Below are 12,792 nucleotides of genomic sequence, written 5' to 3' on the forward strand. Positions count from 1 at the left end.
CCATGAAAAGAAACTATGCAAGTTTCCAGCCAAGCCTATAAACTCGTTTCCAATCCACTCCCAGATGAATCCACATCAAGAAATAAAGGGTCAGGGTCATTTATCTTCTTTGAACTCTCAGATTTCTGTCTCAGTCACCTAATATAGCCTATCTTATACTATAGTTATTTGTATTTTTGTTTTATCTTTCTAAGTAGATGATGAATCTTGGGAGCCAAATCTTGCTTTCCTCAAAGAAAAACTACTTCCACATATTTGGTACTCAAGAAATCTTTGCGGACTAATTGAAATGCCAAGTTTTGCAAGAAAGCCTGATTGGTGTTGGAAAGCGGCACGGAGGATGAGAAGAGGAGAGCCTTTGGGCAGCTGCAAGAGGCCGAGTGGAAGGGGTTGAAACCCTGGACCATGTGCAGGGAACCCAGAGAAATGACCCATCAGGTGCTTTCCGGGAAAGCTGGATCAACAGGATTCAGCGGAGCCAGTTCAATCCAGGTGTACTGGGCCCCTAGGACGGGTAAGCAGGGGGACTGCACGGCGAGTTTCGGTCAGGAAGGCTAGGGGAGGGAATGCGCCGTCCCACCCGGCGGACAGCACTGCTGACCGTGGCCCTGCGCACCCCCAACCACGACACCTAACACTCGGGGGCCAGGCTATCGTGACCTCGCTTCACTTCGCAGCCACGTCTTCACCCTGAGTCGTGCTGGACCCGCAGCTAGCGCTTGCTCCCCTGCCCCGCCGCGGGCCGGTTCAAGGTCAGCCGGGGAAGCGGCGGCCAAGGATAGTTCGAAAACACCCCATTTCGGTTCCACCCTCAGGTCATGGCGCTACGCATCCCTCCCTACCTCCCGGCCCCTTCCTCAACACGTCCCTCCCCGGCCACCTCTCCCACCACACCCAATCCTAGGTCCTCACCCTGGTGGCCAACCCGCTCGCGGCGCCGCGTGAGGCGCAAAGAGCGCAAAGCGCCTGCGCAAAATGCGCTCGGAAAACTACGATCCCCAGAAGGCCTCCGGCGTAGCGGCGATACTAGGCCACGCCCACTGAAGACGCCCCGCCCCCTAAGGTAGCAACGGGGTATTCGTGTCCATCACTTAAAAGGTGCAACCTCGCCATTTTTAGTAAATATGGAGGAAAGCCGATGAGTAAAGAGCCAAAGCGGTCTCATAGCCCTGTTCGCTTGCCCCAGCTTGGCCCGTCACCCTACCGCGGATGGCTCTGTTTCCTAGGCAGCTTGCTATCCAATTCTCCAGAAGGATATTTTTAAACATTTTCTACCCTTCTCAGGCACCTGCCACTTCATCGTCTCCCTCACTTCGGGAGGGTGTGGGTGGGGAAGACGCCTCAGAGTTTCCATACTTGCCCGTAATCAAATCTACAAATCTGCCTTTCTTCACCTCCATTCTTTCTGCCTTCTGTAATTGTAACAATAAACAGAGCTACACCCGGGGTTCGCAGTTGTAAAAGTCAATAAAGCACCTTCAGGCTTAAGCAAGTTGGGGAAGCATTTTCTGTCTCCTATACCTAAAGCATCCTGATAAATGTTCACATCTCTAACATTTTAAAAGAAATCTTCCCTCAGTGTCACATCCGCCTCCAACTACCATCCTCTCTCCTTCTTATCAAAGCCAAATTTTCAGCATTGCGAATACTTGCTATTTTTACCATACACATCCCACTCATTCCTCAACCAAGTTTATTCCAATATGACTTTGGCGCAACCATTTAAGTTACCGACAAATGCCAATAGACTCTTTGTCCCTTTTGACCTCTTGGCAACATTGAATGCTTTTTGACTATTCCATTTCTTGAGAATCTTTTCTCTTGAATTCTGTGACACTGCTCTCACATGGTGTTCCTCTTACCTCTTCTATTCACTCTGCTTTAAGGGCTCTTCCTCTCTTCATGCCCCTTAAATGTTGGTGTTCCCCAAGGACCTGTCCTAGACCCTGGTCTCTTCCTACACTACACCTTCACGAGCAATTTCCCTCCACTCACATAGTTCCAGATATCACCTATATATCTGGGATCACTCTTTTCCATTTCAGTCTGCCTATAGAACATTCCCATATATGTTTGGATATTTCACAAGCATCTCAAACTCAATATATTCAAATGAAATCACTCTCTACCCTCATGTGGAACACTTTGGGTGCACCACCTTATTCCTTGGCCCAAATTTTACCCCAGCCATGCTACAGCAATCACTTTTGCACAGATACAATCAGATAACACCTCATCTTGGTTGTATCCCATACTTCTCACTTTCCTCTTGGAGTTTCTCTGACTCTGCAACCAGGGAAGACTACAGAAATCCCTGGTGGTCGTTCAGCAGCACTTAACCAATTGGGTGTGGGAGCTGGTAGTTAAACACTCCCCACTTCCATATCAAGGGCTGACAGTTCTGAGGCTCACTCACCATGACTCCTTAGGTCCCAGCAGGATCGAGCCTCAGTTGCCCACAGCAGTGACCAACGTGATCATATACTTTTGTATTGGCTTTTTCTTCTTTTTTTGCAGGTACTTGTTATTAATAATGTAATGAGTAACTTCAGTATTTTAATATTCAAATCTTGCTTTATCAGATTATATAATGCAAAAAAATTTAAATATCTCAGTGGCAGGACAATAAAAGCAAATTGCTAGTGTGTTAAGTGAAGTTACATTTATGCTGCTATTAGTGGATCAGCTACTGGGTATAAACAAGAATGTGTTAGCTAGATCCATGGCTGCCTATCAGTCAAGGGGTGACTTGCAACTATCTTCTAATACAGAAACAAGAGGAAGCAGAGAACTAGCTGCAGGTGGCTCCACTTCATTAACTTTACTGTGATAACTGTAGTAGTTAGCTTCCAGGATCTAGCTTTTTAACCAGCCAAACCAAGGAATCAGAAAGGAAACAGTGGGACAAACCCTTCCACTTTATCATCATGGCTATAATTTTCCTCACTCTTTTGTATTTACAGTTTTGGAGCATCCATTGCCAGCACCCATTCATGCTTTGCCCATTCTAATAGAGCTTCCTCCTCCCTCCAGAATCATAATAAACGGATTCTAATATCCTGCTCAGAAAGAGATAAAATACATGATCACATGAAGTATCTTTTAACTTTCCCTAACTAGCAACCTTGGATACTTCCTCCTCCATATCCTCATTGGGTTGTTAGAGGTTCATCAAGTAACATCTTTTCCCCACTTGAGTTCTGATCGAACTCAGAACAAAGGAGGCAGGCACATAGAGATCAGAACATCTGTTTTGAGAGCTGTTGAAAAATGTGTCTGAGGGACAGTGACAACAGGTTTCCCCAGCCTGGACCCCACCCAGATATTTGTCCTACTGGAAGCGGAAGACTGCTTTCTGCAGGTACACAGTGCTTGCCACATGGCCAGGAGCAAGCATCCCTCTAACGTCTCCAATGATCAAAATAATCCCTTACATTTTATCTCTAACAGCCCCTGATGATTTTGCAAAACTGTGCTATACAATACAATAGCAGCTAGCCCAGGGTGGCTACTGAGCACTTGAAATGTGGCTAGTCCGAATTTGAGATGTGCTGTAAGAATAAAGTATTTGAAGACTTAGTTTTAAAAAAATGTAGTATCTATCTCAATGCTTTTTATATTGACTATATTTTGAAGTTTTTAAAATATTTGAATGAAATTCAAATATTGATTGAAATGAAATATTAAAATTAGCTTTTGCTGTTTCATTTTAACTTTTAAAATATGGCATTATATTCCTGTTGGGCAGCACTGATCTAAAATGCCTGGACTCAGGTATAGGACTTAGAGTCTCTTCAAGTTGATTTCATATTTAATGGTCCTGGAGGGGAAAGGTACTGCAGTTTTCCAGGGCCAGATCTGGGTCCTTGTCTCCCACATTGGTGCCATATGATCTTCACGCTTCTACTATCAATATAAGCTGAGACATACATTTCCCCTGTACATTCAGGCTCTTGTTAATGCATAGTCAAGGAAGACTCTCACCAGGATCCCCATCACCCCAACATGGGTATTTCAACTACTTTCTGCCTTTTTACCGCAGAAGTCCCACCTCAATAAGAGAGACCACTTAGGAACTTGACATCCACAGCCAGCTTTCTCTTGGACTTCCTGAGGAATCACGATTCTGGCTTTATCAGTATGTTATCTAGGGACTCCCCTGGTGGTCCAGTGGCTAAGATTCTGCGCTCCCAATGCAGGGGGCCCGGGTTCAATCCCTGGTCGGGAAACTAGATCCCACACGCATGCCGCAACTAAGAGTTCGCATGTCGCAACGAAGATGCCGCATGCTGCAACGAAGACCCGTTGCAGCCAAAATTTTAAAAAAATGTTATCTACTGACCGGCATCCAGTAGCCTTGCTCCCCAGCTCCTCCTCACCTCTGTCTTATTTATGTGAGACTTGGGGGTTATTTATTCTTAGGAGCACAGGCTTGGGGGTGAGATAAATTTCTGGGATTAGTAGTCCCACCAATTCTGTCCCAGGCTTCAGTGCACCGGTTTTCTCTATTTACCATATTGTCTTCATCTCAAAGTTCCCTAGCATTGCTTTCCTTTTCTTTAAAGCGTTGATTCATGGTGTGCTTCTATTAATTTGTGTGGTAAGTGTTCAATTCTCTTAAACTTAGATAGGGCTTATTTAAACACCAGAGAGATTATTTCATTTTTTTGAAACCCCTTTTAAAGTATTTTGCCTTGTATCTTAAGAATGTTGGCATAGGGACTTCCCTGGTGGTCCAGTGGGTAAGACTCTGCGCTCCCAATGCAGGGGCCCAGGTTCGATCCCTGGTCAGGGAACTAGATCCCGAGTGCCGCAGCCAAAAAAAAAAGATAGATAGATAGATTTAAAAAAAGAATGCCGGCATACTTCCAGTTTGTCCAATTTCTGATTCGAAGATTTCACCCTACTAATGGCCATTCAGTGAAGCTAAAACCTCAAAATTTAAGACCTCCACTACTCTATACCCTATTGAGAGGTAAAATGGCCCTTTCCTCAGAATTTTTAGCAGGAGATGGAACAGTACTCCACCTTTTAAAAATGCTCTGCAGATCACCAAATTTTAGAAGGGAACAAAGGGAGAACTGCTTACTTTATGTCCCCACTCTGTTTCGATTACCACTTTACTCAAAAGTCCATTCTAGTCTCATCTTGCTGACAATGGCAGAGTATCTTAGGGGAATACCTGACCTTCAATTTACTTCTAACAAGGCAATAAATTAAAGATTCAGAACTCTCAGAGACAGTCATCAGCCAAAAGTTTGTCAGTAATTTCTTTTATTTTGTACTTGACATTATTAAATAATGATATTATCCACTTCAGTAGATTCTGCACTCTGTTTTTCCTCAAGTTACTTTGAAAGTCCACATGTGAAAAGTCTTCCTGCCGCTCATCTGCTTTAAGAAAGGTGGACCAATAGGGTTGTGAGTAGATTAGGGAAGGGTCTGTTTGGAATTCCAGCTTCTTGAATCAGACTTTTACTCCCAGGGAGAAATGCATGTTGGTTCACTGGGATTCATGCAGGGCGAGGTAAGTTCCAGACAGCCTTTCAGAATCAAGTCCTCTTCTGGGTTTCACCTTAAGCAAATAGAAAGGGAATGCAGATGCCTAGAGTTAAAGTTGCCTGGAGCCTGACTGTCAATAAAGTAAAAATATAGGACTGGGCCCAGGGAATAGAAGGGTTTGGGGAGTCGAGATTTCAAGTTTAGCAATGTGGGATCACCTCATGGCAGACCTTAAATATTCAAAGACGTTTTCTTTAAACAGGGAGCTATTTTAGGTCTTGAGTAAGGCAATGATGGGCAGGAAGGGATCATTTGGAAAGATTGGCCTAACAGTAATATGGAAAATGTAACTTGTGACAGAGGCTGTTTATATTAACCAAATGCTGAGGTGCCTGTTGACTTTCCTAGTCTCTTGGTGCTGGGTTCTGGTTTATGAGATATAAACAGAAGTGATGGCCCTTAAAAACATCCCAGCATACCCCCCAGCTTTCTCTTCCATGATGACCTTTGAGGCAACGTGTTCTAAATGATGAGGATGAAGGAAGACAGACTCACATCTGAGTTTATGTGAGAAATGAATCTTTGTTTTTTGGGGGTTTACTTATTGCCCCATAGCTTAACATCCCCCTCCTCAATAATGAAGAGGAAAGAATTCGAATCAAGGAGTGTCTACTGCAGTAATGGGAGCCTGAGATGATAAAGGTACAGGCTAGACTGTGAAATTCAGAGAAAGGATGTGAATCTAAGAGGTGTTTTAAATAGAACTTGGTAAGTCAAAGAGTCATTAATCCAGATAAATATTTATTGAGCACCTATTATTTGCAAGGCACTGTGTGAGATACAAAGACATATAAGTCACAACTCCGAGTGCTTACAATCTGGTTGAGGAGATAATACATGTACATAAATTATAAAACAAACCTTATAGCATTATGGTAAAGAGAACAGACTTTGAAGGGAGACCTGTATTCAAGACCTGGCTTCACCTTTTACTAGCTGTCACATTGGGTAAGTTATTTAACCCCTCTAAACTTCAGTTTGCTCATCTGTAATATGTGGGTAGTAACAGTACCTACTTCAGAGGGTTAATGAGAGGAGCAAATAATCTACTCCTTGCAAAACTCTCAGCTGAGTGCTTGCCCCATAATAAGCGCTCAATAAGTGCTAGCTACTAGTAGTAGTATTAAGAGATCTAGAAGCTGGGACACAACAGAACAAGGTCAGTGCCCAAAAAACCTCCAAGAGAGAGGGACTAACGGCTATAAAGAAAGAACTGTTCTGGAAACAACAGTATTGCTCTGACATTAGTGTGCCTTCCCCTCCTGCTGTGTCCTCCAGTTATTTAAAGTGTAGTGATACCTGGGGCCCAGGACGAGAGGTGGGTCTGAGGATCGCCTCCTAACGTTTGTCCCTATCGTCTGACAAACCTCTGCAAAATGTTGACTCTAAAGAGTCACATCCTAATTTCTGGCATCCCACATCAGCTCTATAACAGTGGGTAGAGAGTGTTCCTTCAAACACTGTGGTAACAGAGGCAGGTAAGGAGAGTAGTAGCCAGAATAGGTGCAATGACCGGGAGATGGGTTTAAGATGGGGAAGACCTATCTTAAGTTTGCATGGAGGTCCTTTTAACTAAAGCTTTTGCTCAACTCAGTCTATTCCCTGTTTGGCATAACGCCTTTGATGTTGAATAACTGATGATTTGGAACTGAAAACCTTCCCACACACGCTGCATTCAAAGGGCTTCTCTCCTGTATGAACCCTCTGGTGTCGCGTAAGCCGGCACCTCTGGCTAAAGGCTTTCCCACATTCGCTGCATTCATATGGCTTGTCTCCAGTGTGAATCTTCTGATGTTGAGTAAGGGAGGAGCGGTCAAAGAAAGCTTTCCCGCACTCACTGCACTGATAGCGAGGCTCTCCAGCGTGGGCTTTCTGATGTCTATTCAGTGATGAGACACCATAGAAGGCTTTCCCACACTCGTTACATTCATATGGCTTCCTGCCCGTATGGATTAGCTGATGTCGAGTAAGAATACTTTTCTGGCTAAAGGCTTTCCCACATTGATTACATTCATAAGGACTTTCTCCAGTATGAATTCTCTGGTGTCGAGTAAGGGACGAGCGGTCAAAGAAGGCTTTTCCACACTCATTGCATTTAAAGGGCTTCTCTCCAGTATGAATTCGCTGATGTACAGTTAGGGATGAACGGTCGAAAAAGGCTTTCCCACAGGCATTGCACTCGTAGGGGCTCTCCCCAGTGTGCGACATCAGATGTCTACTGAGACTGCTCCTGTGACTGAAGGCTTTCCCGCACTCAGGACAGTCATAGGGCTTCTCTCCAGTGTGAGTCCTCTGATGGCGGATAAGGGAGGAGTGGTCAAAAAAGGTCTTCCCACAGTCACTGCATTCCTGGTCTCTCTCTTTAGTGAGAATTTTCTTGGGAGGGGTTGCCCCATGCTGCAAACTTTCCTCCTGAGAAAGGGATTTCTTGCAGGCCTCCACTGCAGGGTTTTCCTTCTCTGTTCCCAACCCACCATCCACTGCATGAACTTCAAATTTAGGAGATGGAGGACCTTTCATTCCAAGCTTTTCCCTCAATGTTCTTTCTGATTTTTCTTCTTCTGAAGCACCTTGAATCTCAGGCTTAGTCTCCCAGTCTGGAATGGACAGAAAACACAGATGCATGTTTCTTTCTTGGGCTAGGAAATGTTACAGCAGAGAGGAGAGATGCTATGATAAATCTGAAAAGTCATGTACAGTCACCGCATTGCTTGCTCCCAGAAATACTGTTACACTCTAGGGAGAAACCAACACTTGGGACTGAAACGGGGAATAGAACTGATAGTGGAAATCTCAGAAAAGAGGAGAATTTACATTGGGAGCATGGCCAGGTTAATTAGGAGAGCTGGCTAAGTGGAGGGGATGGTGAGGAATAGGATTATCAAAGCGTGAATGGGTAATGTGACAGGTCTGAGAAAGTAAACATTTGGTGAATAATAGTGAACAGAACTTTAAGGTGTAGAGAAAAAGAAAAAAAAAAAAAAACAACCCTGGTGGGGGACAGAGAATAAATAATAAAGCAGAAGATTTGAATTTGAGAAAAAGGTGATACCCAATACTCCCTCCCACATACACCTAAATAACAACCACAAAACAAAACAAAACTCTGCCCTGCCCAGTTCATACTCAATTACCTTGAAAGACATTCTCTGCACATTCTTTCCCCTCAGATCCATGAAGCTCCACTATCCAAGGCTCATCCCCTCTCTTCAACTGAAAAATCACATCAGGTCCAGGAACTGGAAGTCCTGCTCATGGAGAAAGAAACAAGCCAGGTAGTCATGGGTGATTAAATACACAATGATTCCAAAGCTAATCCCAACCTCTAAGTCTTGCAGAGAGCAAATGCAAAAGGCAGAAAGTGCACACCAGGAATACAGAGTATGAAGTCATGCAAGGAATTCAGGAAACTCTGAATGGAAGTCAACACTGAGGTTCTAAAAAGGAACAAATAGCATTTGGTCAGAGAGTTGATAGACTCCATTTGAATTAATGTGTTTATTCTTCCCCACGAAGTGAATGGGATGATCCTAGCTTTAGCACTGGTAGGATGGGGGGAAGAGTCCTTAACTCAGAGAAGATGAGAATGAAGAAAGGTCACCTTGAATAAGAATGTGTAATGTGGGGGCTTCCCTGGTGGTGCAGTGGTTAAGAATCCGCCTGCCAATGCAGGGGACACGGGTTCGAGCCCTGGTCCGGGAAGATCCCACATGCCGCGGAGCAACTAAGCCGGTGCACCACAGCTACTGAGCCTGCGCTCTAGAGCCTTCGAGCCACAGCTGCTGAAGCCCGTGTACCTAGAGCCCATGCTCCGCAAAAAAGAGAAGCCACCGCAATGAGAAGCCCACGCACCGCAACGAAGAGTAGCCCCCGCTTGCCGCAACTAGAGAAAGCCAGCACACAGCAACGAAGACCCAACGCAGTCAAAAATAAATACATTTATTAAAAAAAAACAAAGAATGTGTAATGTGTATAATGTAGGTGCCCATTTCTGTTCATTTATTTACCCTTTACTATTGTGATTTTATTTAAACAAGTGGATCATGTTCATTGCAGGAAATCTAGAGGCATGTACAAGTAATAAGAAAAATCACCTTTTGTACTTTGTATTCATTTCTTTCTTTCTATTCACTTTGATACTGAAAGATACCTATAGATACATTTTGTTAAAAACTGGATAATGAAAATTATATCTCAATTTCTGAAAATAAAAAAAACTACTGGACAGTGATTTTGGAAAATAACTAAGACTACCCCAACTAAAATCATTCCTATCTGATTTATTTTGACATCTACAAGTAGATAATTTCTAAATCCATCACGATTCACTATATATAACATATGTCACTCCAGGCATTTTTACATGTAAAACATCATTTTGGGCAGAAGACTCTCAATTAAAAAAAGACAAACAAAAAACAAACAAGTAAAAACCCCAAATAACTGGATAATGAAATAATGCTAAATTTTAAACTTGATTTTTTCACATATTAATAAATTTAAAATATTATTTTAATTAGCACAGCTCTACCTCACCATTTTAATGGCTACATGGTATTACATTGTATGGAATAACATCATTTATTTAATTAATCTCTTGCTGACAGACATTCCAGACTGTTTTCAATGTTTTGCTAAAACAAACAATGGTATGATGAATATCTGTGTACACCACAGGCTGCTAATCTTATTATTTCCTTAGGACAAATTTCTAGAAGTGAATCTGTCCATCTTTGGTTACATTTAAAAAACAGATCCCCTCCTAGAAATAGTCTTGAGGTCTAAACTTCCCCTGCATTGGGACCCCTGACTTGGGCAAGGGAGGTACTTTCTTCTTGGGCCCAAGGATCATCGATCTGGTTGTATGCTGACTCTCTGCTGAGAACGGCCACATCCATCACTTGCCCATGGCTTCCTGTCTCTATCCTTAGATTTCTATTTTTCCCACCAAAGTCTGTGACAAAGGCTCAGCAGTCTCCCTTAATGCTCCCTAAACATTCTCTTCTATTTCCAGATTTGGCCTGTTTAAGCTAATCCAGGGTGTTGTGCTTGCTTTTTTGACCTGCCTTGAATGAAATCTGCGACGTGACTCCTTTTACTGCCACCTGCTGCTGATTTTAAGTCTATTCTAAATCTGTACACACTCAGCCTCTTATTCTGGAAGCTCCTGAGAGGTTCTCCTTACAAGAGCCCAACTTTACTCTCACGAATACCTCACATCAGCAGTAGCTCTTAATTTTCCTTTTGTCACACAAGTCTCTATCATTGCAAAGTGCCTTCTCCAGGCATCTCTCTAAGATGTCCTTAAGACAAATATTCAAAATCAAACACATTTCTAGTGACCTACTCTGAGCTACAACCTTATAATCTCACCCCTACATGCCCTCTTTTTTTTTTTTGGCATGCGCGTGTGGCATGCAAGATCTTAGTTCCTGACCAGGGATCAAACCCACGCTCCCTGCAGTGGAAGCACAGAGTCTTAACCACTGGACTGCTAGGGAAGTCCCCCTCTTTTTTTTTTTTAATTGAAGAATAGCTGATTTACAATGTTGTGTTAATTTCTGCTGTACAGCAAAGTGACTCAGCTATACATATATTCTTTTTCATCAATAGATTCTTTTCCATTATGGTTTATCCCAGGACATTGAATATTGTCCCCTGTGCTAAAGAGTAGGACCCTGTTGTCCATCTGCCCTTTTTTTTTAAACAAAACACTTCTTTCCCCCTCCTCTGCTTCTCTGAGGAAAAATCTTCCCTCAACGAGAATGCCCCTTGCACTCCCCCTTAGTACTCTGGATGGAGCTGAGTGAGTTACTGCTGAGCTGGGGGAAGACCTGGGCGTAGGTAACTCGGCCTCTTCTGCTGGCCCCAACCCTCTGGAGAGCAGCTCCCTGCAGCAGGCTCTCACATGCCCTGCTCCTCCTGGCCCTGGACCTGGCCCTCCGTGTTGCAGGGCCAGGCTTCTCAGCAAGGGCCCCTTGGTTGTCCAGTCTGCTTACAGCTAAGGGAGCAAGCCTGTCCCAGGCTGGGGTTCAGGATTAAGAAATCCACTCTTGCTGTACACCTAAGCCACATCCCTCTGCTCTTCGATCTTGTCTCTCAGGGGTTCTGACTTGGGTGGGAGGAGAAGAGGTGTCAATTTATTAGCCTCTCAAGCCCACGTCAACACAGTACAGAGTCTACTCCTGGTGGGAAACTCTCCTTACCCAACGAGACAATGCTCTTATAGTTCTCCAGCATCACCTCCTTGTAGAGGTCCCTCTGAGTAGGGACCAGACGCCTCCACTCTTCATCTGTGAAAACCACCGCCACATCCTCAAATGTCACTGGGTCCTGGAAACACAATGATGTTCTCCTTATTCATAACCCTTCTCTTTACATGGACCAGACAAAACTGTCATAATGATGACAGTCTGGAGGATGCAGAGGGAGTGGAAAGAAAATGGTTCTGACAAAGTAGGGCTTCGAAGCATTTGGGGAAAGTGCTATAATCCCCCGAGGCATGAAGTTCTTGGTCACAACCCCACAGTTCCTTCCTAGCTGAGCCTCTGAATATCAGGGACTCTTTTTTCAGACTTACAGAAAATGTGCAAGAATAGAAAAAAGAATTCCCATGTACCCTTCTCCCAGCTTCCCCAAATTAACATTTTCCACACTGGCTTTATCTTTCTGTCTCTCTCAGTACATGCACATTCACCTATCTTCTTCCTGAACTTCTTTAGAGTAACCTGCAAACATGATGTCTCTTTACTCATAAATGTTTCAGTGTGTATTTTGTAAGAACAAGGATATCCTCTTGTATAATCACAGTATCATTGTAAAAATCAGGATAGCAGTTATATTATATAATTATCTAATCTACAACCTTAGTCAAATTTCACCAATTGTCTGTGTGTGTGTGTGTGTGTGTGTGTGTGTGTTTTAACAAATCCTTCAAATAATGGTGTAGATTAGATCATCTTTAAGAACTCTCTCATTTCAATCTGTTATTCTGTGATTCTGTAAGGTTGCATCTTTACCCCCAATCCTGAAACCAAGGTGAGTCTCCACAGTGTCTGGAGAAGTTCTAAGCCAGAGCATGGAATTCAAGACTCTCTGCCCTTGGGCAGGGAGGGGTAAACCACATGTCTCTATCCACACAAAACTCTCTTCAGGACTCTTTCAACCTCACTGAGGTGCTTTACAGTATGTGTCACGTTCTCCACCTAACCCAACACCCCCTGGGATATG

The 12,792-nt window shown here is 43.6% G+C and overlaps 1 protein-coding gene across 7 annotated transcripts in view; it reads right to left on the reverse strand.

The window, feature by feature from the left end:
• The window catches only part of ZNF2 (zinc finger protein 2), a 59,620-nt gene that overhangs the window by 9,724 nt on the left and 37,104 nt on the right, over window positions 1-12,792 (reverse strand). For all 7 annotated transcript variants that reach the window (XM_082356224.1, XM_082356228.1, XM_082356226.1 and 4 more), the window contains 3 exons: window positions 11,769-11,895; window positions 8,697-8,810; window positions 913-8,159 (listed from right to left, as the gene is read on the reverse strand). In XM_082356224.1, the coding sequence (XP_082212350.1) occupies window positions 7,153-8,159; window positions 8,697-8,810; window positions 11,769-11,895 (1,248 nt within the window). In that variant the 3' untranslated portion in view covers window positions 913-7,152. The remainder of the gene's footprint in view (window positions 1-912; window positions 8,160-8,696; window positions 8,811-11,768; window positions 11,896-12,792) is intronic.

Source organism: Balaenoptera borealis (genome assembly GCF_965194805.1).
Source record: "Balaenoptera borealis genome assembly, chromosome: 15".
NCBI lineage: Eukaryota > Metazoa > Chordata > Mammalia > Artiodactyla > Balaenopteridae > Balaenoptera > Balaenoptera borealis.